Source organism: Aedes albopictus, chromosome 3, assembly GCF_035046485.1.
Source record: "Aedes albopictus strain Foshan chromosome 3, AalbF5, whole genome shotgun sequence".
In the NCBI taxonomy this organism is placed as follows: domain Eukaryota; kingdom Metazoa; phylum Arthropoda; class Insecta; order Diptera; family Culicidae; genus Aedes; species Aedes albopictus.
The window spans coordinates 12976383-12997425 of record NC_085138.1 but is presented as its reverse complement, the minus strand read 5'-3'; the positions used below and the strand labels follow the sequence as shown (position 1 = coordinate 12997425).

Below are 21043 nucleotides of genomic sequence, written 5' to 3'. Positions count from 1 at the left end.
TAGTAAATATGTATAATTGAAGTAACGTTATTAAATAAATACGGGTTTGAAACAACTTGGAACACTTTAGGGAAAGTTTGTGTAGGTATTTAAGCGATATTGTCCAATCTGAACATGGATTTCTTCGAAATTTCTTAGTATATAACATCAAATCGAGATTTCTCGAGATTCCTCCTAGGGATTATTTTAAAAATTTGCCCAGAGGTGCAGAATGGCACCAGGATTCGATCCCTGAACTTAGTTTTGATGGACATTTTTATTTTATAATAACGGTCTGTGGGGGCACCGTGCCCCCTATGGTTTAGAAGAAAAACAAGACACCCGTCAATCAATTGCTTCGAATTTCAATATCTTAGATTTATGTATCAAGGCTTCTTCAAATCTGATCGAAACAATGCGGATTGCAGGCTTATATCCTTTCATGCTTTCATTAGTTCTAAGTATAAGCTGAGATTCATCAAATTCCTAGCCCTACTATTTATTTAGCGCATTTCTCTACGCATTCAGTTTGGCACATCTTTCCATATATTCTAACTGGAACGTTTGGAATAAAATTTTCATAAAGTTTGAAACCACATCTATCCGATCATACAGTGAAAATATAGGATCTTTCCATTTCAATTCCACACCTAACACCTAATAGTAGTCTCGGTTGTATTTGTACATTGAATTCCCGTCGGCATACACCTACCTTTCTACACTCCACCTTCCACGCAATCACCGATCACTTCATGACTTCCGGTCGTCTTCGTGCCGCGCCGGAAGCCCAACAGTCATACCACCATGTCGCGGCTCTGCGTGGCCGGCTGGCCGCCGTTGTAGCTCTCGCGGAACGGATGATGCACCAGGTCCGGGAAGCATCGGCTCAGCTGGCATTTGATGGCAAATATCACGTCGTGATTGGCGAAGCAGAACAAACAGGCCACGCAGGCACCCTGGAGGCTGATCAGAACCGCCGACACCACCTGGTAGTAGCGCTCCAGCTCGCAACCCTTGTCCGGACGGAACGGCAGCAGGATGTGCTGCAGGCCAAACAGCGGAATCTGAGAGGTGAGGAATCGGAAGAAGAATTGTTGGTCAGCAGAGCTCTCTGTTCAATTGAATGGAAATAAGCGTATTATTGATTTTCTTACTTCAATCTTCTATTTTGTGTTAAAATTTTCTACTATTTTTGACTATATTCTATTTGTTCCGCGTATATATTTCTTCCTTCTTGGATTTCAATTATGAATATTTTTCTTCTTACATATTTATCTTCCATCTCTTGTGTACTCATTCATACTTTTCGTCTTTTTACTTTAATTTTCTTTCTTTAAATTTTTAATCTTTTGCCTTGGTTTTTTTTTCTTTTATCTCCTCTCGTTTACCTTCTAACTCCGCACTCCCAGCTTGTATCTTTCATCCTCTATTAAAACCAATTGAGCATTGAATGACCCCCGCTTACCAAAATCAGTGTCGCCCGGGTGGCCTTCTTCAGCCCGAGCGGGGCCGGATTGGGCGAGGTGGAGTTCAGCTTGGTCAGCAGAACCCGCACCACGTTGACGAGGAACACTAGCGAGGCCACGAGTGAGAAGCACACCGGAATCGTCAGCAGCCACATGGCGTGACTTTCGTCCATCCAGCAGCTGGAAAGGAAAGAATGTTGAGAGAAAACGAACGAGAACATGTGCTGGAGTTAATGTGCGAAAACTCATTAGGAAAATACTTTCGCCGGCAGTCGTCGAGGGACGGCGACGACGACGACGGCGGTTGGGATTGGAATATGTTTGTGTCTGTTCATAATAAACAGATAAATTCTAATTTCCGGCGAGGAAACCGGGCCGGCATTTCATAACGTTCAATTTCCACTGGAAGTTGGTTAACCACCTATGCTATAATAATGCTGGAAAACGAGCGCAGAAAGAGTTTAAGACTTTGTAACAGAGAGTAACATTACATGGATTTTGGGTTAGAACTTTTTAAAGTATTTCGTCAACTTTGATGTATAATTTCTTTATGCATTCTAAAAATCGAGTCTACTCAAGATAACCAATAATTCAGAGTTTCAGAAAACAATTTTCAAAAAATCAACTGTTCTAAAAAATTAATTTTTTTTCTCGAAAACCACAAGAAATTTTGCCAAGCATTTCTCCAAGAGCACAATTACAATATTCTCATAGAATTTTACCATATAACATGCGTGGTTGAATGACTAGATTTTGTGATAAAAAGTTAAAAGGCACGAAAATAATAATTTAAAAAAAAGTTAAAAAAGAGTTTTTTTCTATGGAATACAAAACGACATGCCAAATTTTCTGGATTTGCCAGCATTGGTTCCGGTAGGGAACAAGAGGGACTTTCTAAAACCATATGCTGCCAGCAGGTAGTAGCAGAAAATTCACGAATTATCACTAGTTTCAATTCAAACAAACTTCGAGCAAAGAGGGAAAAACCTGGGATTTCTTTATGAATTCCTTCAAGGGATACCTTCAGAAATTCTTCCAAAGTGTTTTTTTAGGAATTTCTTCACGGATTCCCTCAGAAGTTTTTTAAGGCACTTTTCCATGAATTCCTCCTTCGTGAATTTTTCCATGGACTTCTTACGAGGCTCCGACAGTGATTGTTTTAAGGCTTGTCCCAAGAAATGCTTCAGGAATTCCTCTCATGTTTCCTTCAGAAATTCTTAAAGATAATTCTGCATAGATTCTTCTAAGGGTTTCACCAGACATTCCTCCGAGAGTTTCTCCTGGGATATCTTTAGAGGTTCCTCTAGTCTTTGATTACATTTTCGAGGATTCTTTCAGAATTTTCTCCAGGGATTCCCAAAGGAATTTCATCAGAGATCTTTTTAGGCATTCAGAGATTTCTTTAAGAATTTTTCCACATTTTCCTTCAAGAATTCCGCTAGAGATTGCCTCAATTACTCCATCTGGGATCAATTGCAGTATTTCTCCAGAAAGTTTTTCAGTAAATTTTGCAAGAGATTATTAAAAAAATAATCCAGAACTACTTCAAAATTGGCTAAAAAAAAAAATCTTTTTGAGTTCATCCAAAAGTTCCTTCGATAACACAAGTTTACAAAATAAAACGAAAGTCGTGAACTTCTGTCAACGATCAAAATTTTTCAAGCACAATTTAGTGCTGATTTCGAAATCGTGCTTCAAAAAATTTAAAGTAGAACAGTTTTTGAGTTTTAGCTCAATATCGAGTTTTGCAACTTTTCAAAACATGTAATTTACTAAAATTTAAATATATTGCGTTTTGTTCAACCAATTTTAAATCTTTTTCCATAAATTAAAAGCTGAATATAATACCATTCGTTCATCTGAATACAGCTTTTGCGTCAGATTGATGAAATTCAAGATATTGGCGAGTTTTAGGGATGATCTTCTTAAATTTTAGCAATGTTCCCAAATTTTTTTGAAGAAATGTATTTTTTTCAATAAGAAAAAAACAACTTAAAAATTCTTTCTCAACGTTTATTTGACATATCATATGTAGGCGAGTTACAGTAAAAAATGCAGCTCAATAGGAGTATTGATTACGGAGAATGAGATGTTTGAAGAGAGCGACTTTGCTTAAAAATAGAACAAAAATCGATTTCAAATCATCTTGTATGGAAAGTCGAAAAAATTTCCGCTCTACTGTATTTTTTTTCCTTCGCGTTTTCGAACTCAGGGCATGATTCTACACGAAAAATGATCATCATCTTACCGAGTTCAAAAATGCTGTAAACTAGTGTAATTTGCGGATCGTCAACGCAATGACCAACATAAAATTGGTTCAGGCAAACCTACAGCATGCAAGAGGGGCATCAGGCGTACTTTTGCAAAGGTTTGCCAAAGAAGACCTCGACCTGGCGTTAGTACAGGAACCGTGGGTCAACAATCATAGGGTGATGGGCCTTACTACACCAAAATGTAAGTTACTCTATGATGATAGCCATCCTTCTCCAAGGACAGCTATCTTAGTAAATGGAAGGATTAATTTTACTCCTATTACAGAATTTATCAAACGAGACATCGCAGCCATCAGGGTGGAGGTTCCAACAACCAGGGGTAAGTCTATCGTTAATATAGCATCAGCTTACTTTCCTGGTGATGAAGAAGAAGCTCCGACGTCCTCAATCTGCGAATTTGTCACCAGCTGCAGACAACAAAACCAGCAATTTATTATCTGCTGCGATGCCAACGCTCACCACACTGTATGGGGAAGCAGTGACATCAACAAACGAGGTGAGTCCCTTTTAGAATATATTTCTGCTAATAACATTGATATATGTAACAGAGGGGACAAACCCACATATGTTAACTCAAGGCGACATGAAGTACTTGATTTAACACTTTGTAGCCAAATTCTAACAGATAGAATTACCTCTTGGGAAGTATCTGACGAGGTATCTCTCTCAGATCATAAGCATATCACCTTCTCAATAGAGAGGGGAGAGACCGTGAGGGAATTCTATCGAGACCCCAGGAACACCAACTGGGATCTCTACAAGCAAATTCTTGCGAACAAGCAACCTCTGCTGGACGAAAAAATAAGAACAGCAGAGCAACTAGAAGAAGCTTCTAGGATGGTCACTAACAAAATTATACAAGCATACTACGAAAGTTGTCCACAAAGGGAAAGGAGTTCAAACAGGAAAGTCCCTTGGTGGAACAACGCTCTACAAAAAATGAGGAGGAAAGTAAGAAAACTCTTCAACAGAGCAAAAGCAACTTCGGATTGGGGCCAATATAGAAAGGCTCTAACCGAATATAGCACTGAAATAAGGAAAAGCAAACGAAGACATTGGAGATTCATGTGTGAAAACATCCAATACACTTCAGAAGCGGCCAGGCTTCAAAAAGTCCTTTCTAAGGAACACTCAAATGGCCTAGGCAACGTTAAGAAGGATAATGGCACATTCACCAGAAGTCCTTCAGAAACATTGGAAGTACTGATGGAAAAACATTTCCCAGGCTCATTTGCTGTTGATGAAAATTCATCGGGACAATTGAGGACAAATTCTGGACGCAATATGAACAGAAAAGATGCACTCATGGAATCCCGAAAAATTTTCACAGTGGCAATGGTGGACTGGGCAATAAATTCCTTCGACCCTTTCAAATCTGCTGGAGAAGACGGCATTTTTCCGGCGCTAATACAGCACGGTAGGGACATAATCATCCCTGCTTTAGTTGAGATGTTTATTAGTAGCATGACACTGTGCTACATTCCCAGTTGGTGGAATAAGGTAAGAGTGATATTCATACCAAAAAACGGCAAACGGGACAAAACACAGCCTAAAGCATACAGGCCAATAAGCCTAACCTCAATTATACTCAAAATAATGGAGAAGATTCTGGATGAGCATATCAAAGGCTCGTTTTTAAAAGCTCACAAGCTAAATAAATTACAGTTTGCCTATTGCAAAGGCAAGTCGACGGTAACAGCCCTTCACACGTTAACACAAAAAATAGAAAAAAGCATCAAATACAAGGAAGTAGCGTACTGTGCATTTCTTGATATTGAAGGTGCGTTTGATAACGCTTCACATGCTTCAATCAGATCAGCTATGTATAAACGGGGCTTTCATGGCTCAATCGTTGACTGGATCACTGCAGCGCTGAGAAATCGATGTATTGTCTCTAGACTGGGCGAATCAACCATTAAAGTAAGTACGTCTAAGGGCTGTCCCCAAGGAGGTGTACTTTCACCATTGCTGTGGTCTTTAGTTGTTGATGACTTGCTTAATAGTTTAGTGGCAATGGGATTCGAAGTCATTGGTTATGCAGATGATATCGTGATAGTGGTAAGAGGGAAGCATGATGAAACGCTATCAAACAGAATGCAAATAGCGTTAAACTACACTCTTGCCTGGTGTAAAGGAGAGGGATTAAACGTAAATCCCTCAAAAACTACTCTTGTAATTTTTACAAGAAAAAGAAATGTCAATATAAAGGCACCGTCCTTGGATGGGGTACAGTTGACATTCTCCTCCAGGGTGAAATATTTAGGAGTCATACTAGATAAAAAACTGAACTGGAGTGAACATCTAGAGCATGTAGTAAATAAGGCAACAACTGCTCTTTGGGCCTGTCGGAGAGTGATCGGGGGAAAGTGGGGGCTAAAACCCAGGATAGTTCATTGGATCTACCTGGCAGTTGTTAGACCCAAAGTCTCTTATGCCTCTCTAGTCTGGTGGCCTAAAACCAAAACCAAAACAGCCCAACGAGTGCTGGCTAAACTTCAACGTTTAGCAACAGTGTCAATAACAGGAGCTATTCGAAGTACTCCTGGTTCAACACTAGATGCCTTAATGCATCTGCTACCCTTGCACCAATTTGTGCAACTAGAGGCAAAGAAAAGTGCCTTGAAGTTAAAAAGATATAAGAACATCTTAGAAGGCGATCTAACAGGACATTTGAAAATCTTAACCAATGTTACTGTAAATCCACTAGTAATACAAAATGAAGACTGGATGGAACCAAAATTCATCTTAGATATACCATACAAAGTTTCGATTGATGATCGGAGCGTATGGGAATCAGGAGGACCAACGGTTCGACCAGGATCTATTGTATTCTATACGGATGGATCGAAAATGAGTGATAGAACTGGGGCTGGAGTATATGGACCCAGGACTAAACTCGCCATACCAATGGGTAAATGGCCAACGGTGTTCCAAGCTGAAATTCAAGCTATTTTGGAATGCGCTGCCATCTGTCTTAAAAGAAAATATAGACATGCGAATATCTATATCTTTTCAGACAGTCAGGCAGCTTTAAAGGCAGTCTGCACATTTGAATGTTATTCTAAGCTAGTATGGGAGTGCATTACACTACTGAAGGAACTGGCTGGAAGGAATACTGTAAAATTATTCTGGGTACCAGGTCATTGTGGAATTGCAGGCAACGAAATTGCGGACCAGCTAGCTAGGGAGGGATCTCTGGGTGCCTTGTATGGACCGGAACCCTTCTGTGGAGTATCATCAAGTGCTCTATCGATGGAGCTAAAAAAATGGGAGAAACAGAGCGTAGGAGCAAACTGGCATACTGCACCTGGAATATCCCAGTCAAAGAGATTCATCGTGCCAAGCGTGAAAAACACGAACACACTACTGAAACTTAGTAAACGCGAATTAAGTGTGTACACAGGATTGTTAACTGGGCACTGCCCATCTCGACACTTTCTATTGAAGCTCAAGAAGATTGAATCAGAAGAATGTCGGTTCTGTGGTTTCAACTCTGAAACCTCGGAACATCTACTTTGTGAGTGTAGTTTTCTCTTTAAGAAGAGAGAACGTTATTTCGGTGGATGTATCATGCATCCCCGAGATATCTGGTGGAATATAAATCCCAAGAAGGTAGTGGCTTTCATTTTGGAAGCTATTCCAGACTGGGGTATAATGCAGGCCCAAAAAAAAACAATCGCTAGTTCTTAATACTAGTGAGTGTACTAATGTACTGCATAAAGCAACTGGGTCTTACCACAATAGATCAATTAATGGTCGCAGTGGTTGTGTACCCCTACAGGGAAAAAAAAAAAAAAAAAAAAAAAAAGTGTAATTTGCCCAAAAATTACTGCAGACTTGTATTCCTTCAGATTTTTTATAGGAAATTTTGCAGAAATTCTTCCAGGAGTTTGTTGAATAATCTATCTTGGGATTTCTCCAGGTATTCTCAAAAATATCCTCTTGGGATTCACTCAGGAATTCCTTCTGGGATTCTTTCGGAAACAACTCTAGGGATTATTTTAAAAATTACTCAAAAGATGCCTCCAGGAACTCTTCTTGGGATTCTTTCAGAAATATCTTCCGAAATTCTTTCAGGAACTGCTCCAGGAATTCATTCAGAAATTTCTCAATGCTTCTTGGGATTGCAACCGGTATTCCTCCAGAGCTTTCTCCACGAATTCCTTCAGGGATTTCACCTGGAAATCCTCGATGAATCGAGAAATTTCTCCAAGAATGGCTCCAGGCGTTCCTTAATGATTCATCCTTGAATTCTCTGGGTACTCCTTGTAGAATTCCTCCAGGAATTACCCCAGAAATCCCTATAGAAATTTCTTCAGGAAATCCTCCAGAAAAGTAAGGAATTTCTTCTGGATTTACTCCAGGAATTCCTCCAGTAGTACCTCCGCGAATTTCTCTAGAGATTCCACCTGGACTTTTTCAAGAGGTTCCTCCAGAAATTCCTCCATAGGTTACTCCAGAAATTTCTTCTCCATGGGTTCCTCTAAAGATTCCACCAAGAATTTCTTTAGGCATTCAGAATGCTCCAGAAATTAATCTAGGCATTCTTTCATGAGTTCCTCCATGCATTCCTACAGGAATTCATCCAAGCATTCCTTCAATATTTCATCCAGGAATTCCTCTAGAGACCCCTCAGGAAATTCCAGGGATTCTTTCAGAAATTTCTCCAGAAATTCCAGCAGAGATTACTCCATTCATCTAGGTAATCCTCCAGATATTCTTTTAAAGTTTCGTCCAAGAATTCCTCTAGGGCTTCCTCCAGGATTTTTTCCAGGGATTCCTCCAGGAAATCTTCTAGGGGATACTCCAGGATTTTTTTGTCTAGAGATTCCTCCAGAAACAGATTTTTCAAGGATTTTCTCCACAGATTCCTTCATAATAATATTATTATTATTTTTTCTCCAAGAAGTTCTTCAAGAATATATGCAGGGATTTCATCATGAACTCCTTAAGAGATTTCTAAGGGAGATTTTCCAGGGATGTTTCTTTAGATCCATGGAGTCTTTCTTTAGAGATTCCTTCAGAAATTCCTCTGGGAATGCCTCGAGGGTTTCGTGCAACGATTGTCTTTTCACTTATCCTAGGATCCCTAGAAGAAGTTCACGAAGGATTTCCTTTCGAAATTTCTGTAGAGATTTCTCCGGAAATTTCTGCAAGAAGTTAGCTAAACATTTTCCAGGATTTTTTTCGGAAATCTTTCTAGCAGTTTCTTCAGGAGTTTACATTCCAAGTTCCAATTCTTGTCCGTTGTTTCGCGCTAAAAGTCGTTGCCGTTGAATCAGTTCGTAATCTTTTATTTTCGGTTTCAGTAACGGTTTTTTAGGTTTCGTAAACATTAGGTTATTGGCCTAAGGTCTCCTATCCACCATGGTGGGGCTGCCACCTTAGGTATAGCTTCCGGTGGAGGAGCATTTCATACTCAGCCTCTGGATGGCAGAACAGACGCTGTTTGAGCCGCACCTCCTTGGTGAACAGACGCTCGAAACGTACCTCCTCAATCTAGCTGAAGTCAGAAGGACAACAGTGCCCAGGCAGCACTACCAGCTAAGCACACAACTCTTAGCTGGCGGTCTTTGTCATCGCTTGACCCGTGGAAGCATGAGGTAGGAACTTGTGAGGACCAGAGCTTTGTTGAACGCTCTCCTTATCGACTCACCGTTTTGCAGCCCGAGTGGACCTCAAAAATAATGATTTTGCAAATAAGATCCGCTCTCTCCCAGCCTGTGCTAAGCCGTTCTGAAAGATGATCAAACTTTTGAAAACCAAGCCCAGGCCCATTCCGACGTTGACCCCCCTAGACAACAATGGCTCTGCAAATCGCTTGATAACTCCTGCAGAGAAGGCTGATGAGTTGGGTTGTCACTTCGTCAGTTCTCACAATCTCGGAGCAGATATAGTTAGTCCGCATGAAGAGGCTGTAAAGCACCATGCAAATACGCTACATCTGTCTTCAAACGACTTCTCAGAGGAGTCAGAGATCACCGCTGACGAACTGGCGACCTATACCAAAACATCCAAGAACATGAAGGCCCCAGGTTTCGATAACATCTTGAACTTGGAGGTCAAGCACCTGAGCTTCCAGTTCTACATTCATCTGGCACTGATTTTCAATCAGTGTCTCCGACTTAGCCACTTCCCCTCGCATTGGAAGTCGGCCAAAGTCATACCAATCCGGAAACCTGGGAAGGATCCTTCCTCTCCCAAAAGTTATCGTCCTATCAGCCTTCTCTCAGCGTTGTCTAAGCTGTTTGAAAGAGCAATCTACCGCTGAGCCCTAGCATTCACCGACGAACATAACATCTTGCTCGAGGAACAGTTTGGCTTTCGACGTGGATGATCCACCGTGAACCAACTGTCCCGAGTCAATAACATCCTCAGGCAGCACAAGTCTGTCTCAAAAACCTCTGCCATGGCACTGCTCGACGTCGAAAAAGCGTTCGACAATGTCTGGCATGATGGCCTGGTGTTCATGCTGCACCGATTCGGATTTCCCAGCTATCTGGTAAAAATTATCCAAAACTACCTATCAGGCAGGACCTTCCGGGTCTCACTTAGTGGGGCTACCGCCAACGCACAAGGAATCTCTGCCGGTGTCCCCCATGGAAGTATACTAGGTCCACTTCTGAACAATCTGTTCACCTCGGATATACCACCGCTCCCTGAAGTTGGATCTCTATCGTTGTTCGCGGATGATACGTCAGTCGTCTACAAAGGTAGGGCCATACGAGCGCTTGCAGCGAAGCTCCAACGAGGCCTGGAAGTCCTCGCAGAATATCTCATCAACTGGAAGATCTGCATCAACGCAGCAAAGGCCCAGGTCATCCTTTTCCCCCACTCAAAATCCCCCAGACTTGATTCGCCTGAGGATTGTAAAATCACCCTGAACGGCACAACAGTGGAATGGTCCAAAGAGGCTGTTTTGCTTGGCGTGGCCCTAGACAGCAAGCTTAATTTCAGGCAGCAGGTTGACAAAACTGTTACCAAATGCAACTCCCTCCTCAGATTACTGTACCCGTTAATCAAAAGGAGGTCGACGTTGTCCCTGAAAAATAAACTTGCTGTCTACAAACAAATCATACTTCCGGTTATCGAGTACGGTATGCCGGCCGGGGAGAGCTGCGCCAAAATACACCATCTCAAACTCCGTAGAGTTCAGAATAAGTTTCTCCGGATGATCCTGAACGCTCCACGGAGGATGCGCAATTCTAAGGTCCACCGTCTGGCTGGAATCAAGACCCTCGACGAGCGATTTGGTAAGTCTATCTATAGGTATAGAGCACGTTGCCAGACCTCCGATCAACAGGTCATCCGGGACCTAGTTCCCAATCCCTAGAATAACAAATTTTGTACATAGTAGTTAGGTTATCAAATTCTTTCCTCTCATTCTTTTTTTTTCTTTTTTATACTACCAGAACTCCAATGGGAACCAAACTGTTAAATTAAAACTAAAAATTTAATTGAAACTAAAACAAGAAAAAAATGTATAGCTTCACCAAAGTTGAAATGCTTTAAGGGCAGACCACTTAGTATGTAAAAATTTCAACTTTGAAAAAAAAAAAACAAGTATTTGTTCAGTACCAATAAACCCATTGACGCGTACGGATCACACAAAAAGTATTTTTCTCTAACCAGTGTCGAAAAGTGATGGCTAGTGCGATCGAAGCGAGGATCGGCAGGCGTTTTTCCTTTACTCCCGAGTCCCGAGACGGTGGCGAGTGTGTGTGTCGTGTACTCCTTCCGAATCGGCGCTGGCGTGCAAAGCGGTGACATCTTGGATCTGTTCGTCGTCGTTTGGATTGTGGTTCGCTTCCATCGTTCGAGGCGATTGGTGTGCGGCGGTACGGCTGCATAAAAGCGGGGTCGTTGTGAGCTGCTGTGCTTACTAATTGTGTGGTGCCCGGGAGTTGACACCTTTTTCCTCATTCGATGTCGATTCCGGCATCCGGTGGCAAGCACGGCACGATGGTTTCGACGGCCAGTTGAATCGGTGTTTCGGTATTCGAGCCGTGGTCCTTAGGTGGAGAGAACGACGCGCTGGTGACCATGGCGAGCACGGTCGTCGGCATCTGGTGGCTGGTGGCAGCAACGAGCGCAGCTATCAGCATCGAGTGCCGGTGGCTCAGGTAAGTCGTTGGTGCTGCAATCTCAGGTGAGTTCAACGAACCTACCTCCATTGACTTGAGTACCCAACAATCCAAATAAGGTCTTGTACCATTTGGGCAGGTATACCTATTTTGGGCACTTGCCGCTATAACTAAGTCAATTTCAAACCGATTGATTTGAATTTTTGTATAGGCAAATCTGACGGAAGCTAACGATCCCTTCGCATCTGGTGGCAGGAATGAGAACCCTACGAAAAACGTGACTCCGCCAAAAAGTGTCATGGCGCGCAGCATAGGCAAAGTGCACTTTTTTCATCGTAGAGAAATAAACGAGCACTTTTTGAAAAGAAAATTTAATTCTCTTTCAGATACGCTTAGATCCGGTAGGTACTTACGAACAATTTATGTGATTAATTTGAGGAGCTCTTGCTATGCCACCGGCGGGCGATCTTCCGGATTTTTAGTTAGCTGGCCAATCCGGTATCTGTCGGTGTGGTCATCAAGAATGATGATAATGGAAGCCATTGCAAATGGAAAATAGCAACTTCTAGAGCAAAAAATGAGTAAAATTTTACGACAAAAAATTTACCTTATTATGTAAACAAACGATTTTCTCCTTATCTCACCAAGCGCCTCTACAATTGGGAGTAATCTGAATTAGCCTATAGAGTTTAGGACGTACAGTATCTAACTCTGTACAAAAATTCAATACAATCAGTTTAAAATTAACTTAGTTATTGCAGCAAGTGCCCAAAATAGGTACACCTGCCCAAATGGTACAAGACTCTACATCAACTGAATTATTATTGAATCAAAAATGGCAATGCTGAGTAAAATTCACTTTTATTTTCCTTGTTCAAAAAAGGCTCATAAAATCGGGTCAAAAACTGACAAAATCGGAGTTAGGGAAATGAGGGGTAATATGAACACCCTAAGTCTTTGGCGTCGTTTTTAATATAAATATCTCAAAATCCTTTTTTAACACGTATTATCACGGATGGTATTATGTTCTAAGAATTTTAGAATAAACAGTATACTCAAAAATATAGTTTTCTTTCGATGACAATAAATACAAGAAAACCGAGTAACAAAAAACAGTGAGGGTAAAATAAACACATTTTGTGTTCAAACGAGTAATTTCGATATAAAGTTTTGAATGTATTGAAATAAATTATTGCAAAAATGTACCGAAACTGGCGGGTTTTCTATTAACAATCTTATTTTGTTGAAGTAAAATAGTTTATCTTAACGTTTTGCTCCAGTTGTGTTGCGGTATGCGTTAGAGATTTCAGTATACCTAGTTTAAACCCATTTTTTTATAAACTAAATTAAGTTTGAACCAACTGTTCATTTTACCTTCAAACTCGTTTTTGTTATAAATTACCCCTAAAATTTTATTAAAAAGATCACCTGTTTTTATTTCTTCACTAAATATTTTCTTTTTGGAGTACATTATTGGAATACGGTATCACACATGTAGAATTCTGCAAATAATGTACGAATTGACCTACCATAAGCTCAATTTTGCATCAGACCATATTTTTAGCATGATTTTCGATATTTTTGTCGTTTTAAAGCCATTTGGTTAATTTTTAAGCCCAAGATCAGTAAAAGTACAATTATTTACATAGAGCCCGATTGTTCAACTATGCAGAAATACGCTAAATGCTGTTCAACCTGTTCATTGTTCCCACAATTCCCCTAGACAAAATCGGGGGCTGATAAAATCGGGTCCCCACTGTAGTTGAAATAGTTTTCAGGTCATGGCGATTTTTTTTATAATTTTACTTAAAAAACAAGTATTATTCTAAACTTCAAATACCATTTTCTTAATACCTACTTTTTTGGAAAGGGACTGTTATGCGATTGGAAACAGTGAGAAATGTTGAAGTACATTTGAAAAACTGTTTGGGACAGCCCCAAAAAAATCAATATACGTATTTTCAGCAGTTTTGTTCTGTTCGTCACGGGCAGTTTTTGAAGCCTGTTAAACTTAAAATTGGCGTCAAATCCTTCCCACCCAAGCTGAATTATAGATCAAGTTTCAGGCATTTCGGCATGAAGAAGAGAACAATCCTACCGACAATACCCAAAGTCACCCTACTACAATATCTAAAATTCTACATAATTTCATATTTCTGGTCTTTGTGCACTCCGAACGACTTTTTGTGTCATACTATGTTCTATTTATTGCAATTGAACATTTCATCGAAATAGATAAATCCTGATAGATTTATCGGATAAAAATCTCGCACACGTGCGCAACAAGCGATATAAATAGAAATCCATCCACCTTCGTCGTCCCGGTCTTCAGCTTTGGTAAGTGGTCGATAACTTGATTACAGATACATATGCTTACATTTCATAAAAAAATAGGTAGGTAGGTACACAAGTATACTTACTGCTCCGTGTCGTGCGTGTATTTATCCCGCACGGTTGCGTAGATCGATATGAGACCAACCGGAAGGATCCATCCGATGGTGAAAAACCAACGCATTGCTATTGCATCTTTGATGAACACCTGCAAAAGATAGGTGGAATAGAATAGACGCGAAACGTGGGTTATGTGAGTGAGTACAGATGAAAAAGGACTTTAATGGCACATTGATATTGGCCGTGGTCAATATCGGTGAACCTAGTAAGAAGGTAGTACACAGGGTCAAATATTTAACAAAATACAATTCGAAGCGCTGGCACCAAGATTGAATCGATCAAAATTTAAAAAGTGTCAAATAGATGTTTGCCTTTCAGTTAATCCCTTGATAAACATATAACTTTGTGTACTGACAGCTTTAAGATATTGATTGACAAATATTTGAACCCAAACATGTTTGATTTGATCACAAGCATATTTGTAATATTGTGTGTGGACAGTGGGTCGACTTCAATCGGATAACTCAAAGCCCTACTCAGCAAACAGGCAACCGCCACGCAAGCCTACGGTATGTGGGTGAGCTCAACTCTTCTCAATGCCCCGATGTTCATTGCCTATATAGGATAGATTCTTCCTTATCACCACAACTCCGGTCGCAGAGAGGAGACGATGCAAAATATTTCATAACAAATTTTTGTCCTTCCGCCGGACGTTCAACCGAGGGCGACATCGACGTAAGTTTACTCTTTTTTTTCCCTCCCACGATAATTCTCCGTTTTTCCTCCTTGATTCGATGCATTGGTTGCCAATATGAGGAAGTGACCCTGTTTTCCAATCACCACCGACCGGAGTGATACGACCTGCCTTGGTTATGTGGTAATGTTGCAGCTCCTCGACCTGTGGCCTGGCACCACATAGCAAAGTGCCTGGGCAAGGCAAAAAAAAGGCAGCAACAGTTTCCGCCTGTTAAACTGATCCAGGCTAGAGACTATGCACCCCAGTTGACGTTGACAGGATACATTCACCGAATATGCTGTGCGGCTGGGATTGTGGTGAAACACGTGGTTCGTCTGCGAGTAAGGGATTCCGATGGCTGTGTGTAAGCCAACTTGGCAATGTCACCGCAACTCAACCGAATGCGAGATGAAACCAATGCAGATAACAACGACCGACGGTTTTGGGTTGGGGGTGGATGATGTTTTCCGACGTTCGATGGGAGTTTATTGCAGGTTGTGTCATAGGTGGACGCATCGCTGTAAAAGGTGCATAGGCCTAGATAAGCTGGACGTAGGGAAATGAAACTTGGGCTGATGTACCACGGCACTTGTTAGAGTTTGAAAATCCGAAGACGAGGCGTTGTAGAATGTGGAACGGTTTACTGACTGAACGGTGCTTGGGCGGGAATGTCGCTGTTTTACTGTTTCTTTTTGTGGTGAGGAAATTACAACTGCCACTTTATGATTTGTTCTTTCTTATGATGCGGCACTGTGTACTGCATTTTGCATTTTTAATCAACTGAGAGGAAAAACATAAATATTGGGTTTCTTGTTGATGTTTAGACTACTGTGATAATTTGAGAATCCACTAAATCATCATTTCCCATCGACATTTCACACTAATCAAATTGATTTTGTTTACCTGTTGTGCATCCGACGCCCCTGTGATCAACTAAACGGAACTTGTGTATGCCAGCCGCTGCGATGTCGTGTGCGAAATTCGACTGTGATGATAATGAATTTCGGCCGAGTCTAAATGGGTGCAAATGTCGCAATATTCCAGATATCCAATTTACTGAAGGGACGAACAAGTACACTGTGGATGTATCCCCATTCCCCATACAATAGGACTTACCCGTGATAGCTTCTTCAATCTATAAATAAATTCTTTGCATTTTGCAAAACTTGTTTCACAGTTGCGTCCTTCCTAGTGTGTAAATATTTGCCACCGTACTTTCTCCTTGCTCGGTTACGAGGGGTATCGTAGTGAAATCCTCCTTCTGTGAACCTTAGTCCAGCTTTCGATTCCAAAGAACTTCTGCAATAAGTTAGCTACTTTCTCGCACGTCGAGCAACGCAAGTTTCACTTCTATTGCTAATTTAGAGAAAACTTTCCGTTTTACGGTAGAAGAAAAAGCTACCGCAGCTGTCAGACTACTGATTTTCACTGAAGTATCATCGATCTACCCTAGCGAGCCCTAGCGATGCCTTGGATAGCCTTGGTTACGACGCCGATGATCATTGTTTGTTGTTGGTTTTCAGTTCAATTCACCTTGCAAGCATGCTTTGATTTGGCCTTCAGTTTCAATGATAGGATGATTTTCATGCCTGCGGTAGGACTTTGACAGCTGCGGTAGAACTCGGCGGCTACCGCAGGGTGGAAATTTTTCTAAAAATCCGCAATAATCTTCATAGAAGCTGAACCCATCTGGGCGAGTGATTGACATTGAAGGACTCTTCCATCCCATTCATGAACCACCTCTTATTCACGTCATCTCAACCACTGGTCTCCCGCTCACGACTAACGTCAACTAAAACAACCGACCAACAGCCGCTAAATGCGGTTTTTACTCGAACTACTTTCCTTGACGCGTAAACACAGATACATAGACAATAATTCAACCCCCTGGCTAAAAACTCTTGTATAATTGATCAAGCAAGCCACCAGTGACTACGCAGTACCGCTGGGTTGTCCACTGCTCCGAAGGGCGCATTTTATCACCATTGGAGATTCCCAACAAGAAAGAATTCGGAATGAGAGCTTCCTTATCCGCCAATTCAAGAGGAATGTAGGTTAGAGATCTGAGTTAATCAATGGTTTTGCTTCGAGCAGAGCAGCTTCTAGGACCTCATCGTCAGGTGTGCCGTGTGCGTGTGCGTTGTGTCGTCGCAATCGATCCTAGTGCCAACTTGACCGACCTTACAAAACTCTTGCAAGCACCTTCCATATAAGGTGAAGAGTGATCGGCGGAATGAGGCGCCATGTGATGCGATATTGTGTGAACAGAGTATAATTATAATAGTTTATTAATGGGCTTTCCACTTTCTATTCGTAACCTGCATAATGACGCATAACACGATAGAGTATGGAATTTTATGTTCAAAATTAAATATTTCAATAAACTTACGATACAAATATGCAAACTACGCCTAATCGTTAATAGGTTCTGTTAACTGCCCAGTATATTCCGAATATAGCTGCGGTAGAACTCGGCGGCTACCGCAGAGTGGAAAATTTTCTAAAAATCCGCAATAATTTTACTTAATTAAACAAGCTCAGTGTAGTTCACAGTACAGTACTACTGTCAAATATCACTTCTCATTGTTCGACGCTGTTTGGTACAGTAGCCTTCTCGAAACCGGGTGACCGTTTCTTCGCACATTGAGTTAAGCAGGGTATAGCTAGTTCTGGCTAACAGCATAGACTTTTTCAGGGCATTCTGAGGGTTAGAAGTGCGTTACATAGAGACGAACCAGCCAAGGGCTGAAAGTCTCTATAATAAAGACAAATCAATCAATGAAGTGCGTTACATGGGGTTCAACAGGTTTTTAGCGAGATGTCGGAGGCGTTTACAGAAGCTTCAGAAGATTTTCGACGGGTTTCCGAGACGTAACAGAGGCGGTCTTTTCGTAGAGTTGGTGTTCGAGGGCGGTTTTAGGGGGATTTCGAGGCATTTCAAGAAGTTTCAGAGGATTTCCGGTGGGTTTCAGAGACGTTATAAAAGCGTTACATAGGCGTTTTAAGAGGCACGGAGGGTTACTGTGGGTTCCAGAGGGCAACACACTTGAGACCCTCCAGAATCGTCCTTGAAGCCCTTTGTAATGCATCGTAACCCGCTGAAAATCGTCCAAAAATCCCGTCGGACTCCTTGTAACGTACCTGAGACTTTCCGAAACCCCTGAAAGCGCATCTGAAGCTTGTTGATATGCCTCAGAAATCCCCCAAAACCCTCTTAGACGGACCTCATTTAATGCAGCACCGAAAAATTCCTCCAAAATCTCCCTTAAACCCCCTCGAACCCCATGTAACGACCCTGAAACATACTGGAACCCCCGTAAAGCGCCTAGGAAATGCCCTGCAATTCCTTGAAACGTCCCTAGAAGCCCCCCTGAGACACCCTGGAGCCCCTTCGGAACCCGTGAAACCTATTCACATCTACCGTGACTTAATTGTTTTTTACGTGAAATCGGGTTTCTACGACATTTTTTGAAATAACACTTTTGTTTTCGACGTTTTTTTTTAAAAAAAAACGCGGTTTTTCACGCTAATGTTAAAAAAATATGAGCAAGAAACTCTTTGAAACAATTCTCCTCCGGTATGACCAGGAGTTCTCTAAGGGATTGTAAGAAGTTTTGCATAGAATTTCCTCGGAAACTACCTCAAAAAGTCCTTTAAATAAATCTCCGAAAATTTCTTCAGTAATTCCTTACGAGATCTTGGAACTATTTCCAATCGTTTCTCATGAAAATCTTTTAGAAATTTCTTTCAGATATATCTCTGGGATTCCCCTGTATTATTCTAGGACTTCCTGCAGAGATTACTTCAGATTCTCCACAGGTATCTATTTTCAGGGTTGGCTTCTGAAAATCCTTAAAGGGTTAAAATTAAAGAATTCCTCCAGCAGTTTACAAAAGGAACTGCTGAAAAAATCTCAATCTCAATTGGTAAAAATTATAGAACTTTTAGTAAAATTACAAATACAAATTTCGAAAATTTTGTATGAACAAAAGTCTACGGGGGGGGGTATGAGATGGCCGAAAAAAAAGTCTACGTAGTTTATGGACAGCGCCATGATAGTTTATTGATACATTCTACCGTGATGTTACTACGTTTTGATGCCTTCTATGTCAGATTTTCCACTATAACTCATAAATTCGACCGTAAACCCTTAAATACTTTTACATATTCGGATTCCTTGTAAAATTCCCAATAAGTTTAATCTTCCGCTCGTTCTACATTGGAATATAAAGTACATGTGGTGTAATGAACAAAAACGTTTTTATTTTCAAAAAAATCGATGGTCGATTTTGTATGAAAAAAATGGTCTAAATTGGAACTTTTTGAAATGTTGTTATTTTGTGATGCGTTAATCAATCATGCTGATTTTTTGTCAGGTCATTTCCATGATATTCATGAATTACTTGTGTGGATTTGAACTCGATTGGTCAATTATTTTGGACGATACGGCAATTTTAGTACATGTCCATTTATTATAGTACATTTTTTCGAAAGGCTGACTTTCTAAAAGTAATGAAGCAATCAAGTTGAAAGTTTGTCCACAAGTAAAAGGAACATAGGCGTTTCATTCCCCATCATTCGATTTTCAATTTGTTCACCATAACAGAATTTCGAGCTTATAAATCTTCATGCACTCAAAAATGGCAGTTTTTGGAGAGACATTTTGTTCTAAAAAAGCCCATTCATATTTGTTATGGCTCAAAAAAAATCATGAGTGTTCACAAAGGCCTAATGTGTTCATCAGTTAAAACAGAAGTTGTAAAAATTTTCTAAACGAACAGAAAACAATATGTGTATAAGGTGGCAATATAGTTGCCACTGCCTTATAAAGGTTTAAACAGTTTTCATTGAAAAAATATGTTAATACGCTACTCATTCCTATTTTTAACATACTTTCCTAATGAAAACTAACTGTTCAACAGATCATACTTATTTTAAATTTTACAAGGAATTCAAATATGTAATAGTAATTGAGGGTTTACGGTCGAATTTACGAGTTAAATCTAACAGAAAAGAAGTCAAAACGTTGTAACGTCACGGTAGAATGTGTCTATTAAACAAAATTTCAATACTCTATATCTCAAAGAATAACTGATGCAATATTATCAAACTTTTTTAAGGGCACACGAACACATGAACGCAATATTGTTAGGGTTAAAAATATGAAACATCTGCAATATAAACGGTGTTTAAAAATTTACCATTTCTACACATGCAATCTACCAAACGTTATCCACTAAAGAGAAAATCGATGAAGAGAAATTGATCTTGCATGGTACTAAGCGCGAGATATGTAATTTCTTTAGTTTTTTTTTACGTTTTCATGGTCTCGGGACCAAAGGGGTTCTCTGGTTTTATATTTTTATCAGAAAATTTAGGGAATTAGGAATAACAAAAATTAGAGATGCGTGTTTTTTAGTTTTTGAGACTAAAAATTTTATTTGAAAATCCCTCCCCCTGGATATTCGATCTTGACGCGATGGGAGGGCTTAACCCATTAGCACTTTAGCGCCAGTTATTCACCACCGCTTGGACTTTGAGCTAGATATATCTGGTTTACGAGTTGAGTGCAAGTTAAGGAATCGGCCGTAAGTGCTAATGGGAACCAAAGGAATATCCGTTGTGCATTTATCACAAGTCAAAATCAAGTAATAATTGAGCTTGCATAGACCTAATCTTTGAATTCTTTGAATTTTCTCAAATTTAACAATAATTGTTAAATTTAACGTAACGCAAGAGTGGGTAGGGGAGGTCTCTGCGTTACACTCATCATTCATCACTTGAATTCGATAGTACACAGGATAGGGGACGCTAGGATAAGTTGACTTACAGCCCTACAGATTAGGTTATGTTTACAATTAAATTCATCAGAATTAGAAAATTATGGACTGATTAGGTAAAGATGAACCTGTTGATTTTAGGAGTTTATATTTGCATTTCTTATTTTTATAGGTTTTGAAGGGATGAATATATAAAAGTTGACAAATAATCATTATCATTTTTATTTTTGACACAAAAATCAGCTGACTGAACTTTTTCGTTTTCATATCTTAGACGGTATTATATCACAGAAAAAAAGCAGGAATTTAGTTACATGTTTCTTACATGACGGTT

At 40.3% G+C, this 21043-nt stretch overlaps 1 protein-coding gene across 1 annotated transcript in view; it reads right to left on the bottom strand.

Moving 5' to 3' along the window:
• Nucleotides 1–419: 419 nt before the first annotated feature.
• The window catches only part of LOC109421803 (calcitonin gene-related peptide type 1 receptor), a 213798-nt gene continuing 193174 nt past the window's right edge, over nucleotides 420–21043 (bottom strand). Inside the window, exons 8-10 of the mRNA XM_062860396.1 lie at nucleotides 14223–14341; nucleotides 1445–1625; nucleotides 420–1043 (exon numbers count right to left, since the gene is read on the bottom strand). Coding sequence (XP_062716380.1) covers nucleotides 774–1043; nucleotides 1445–1625; nucleotides 14223–14341 — 570 coding nt within the window. The 3' untranslated portion in view covers nucleotides 420–773. The remainder of the gene's footprint in view (nucleotides 1044–1444; nucleotides 1626–14222; nucleotides 14342–21043) is intronic.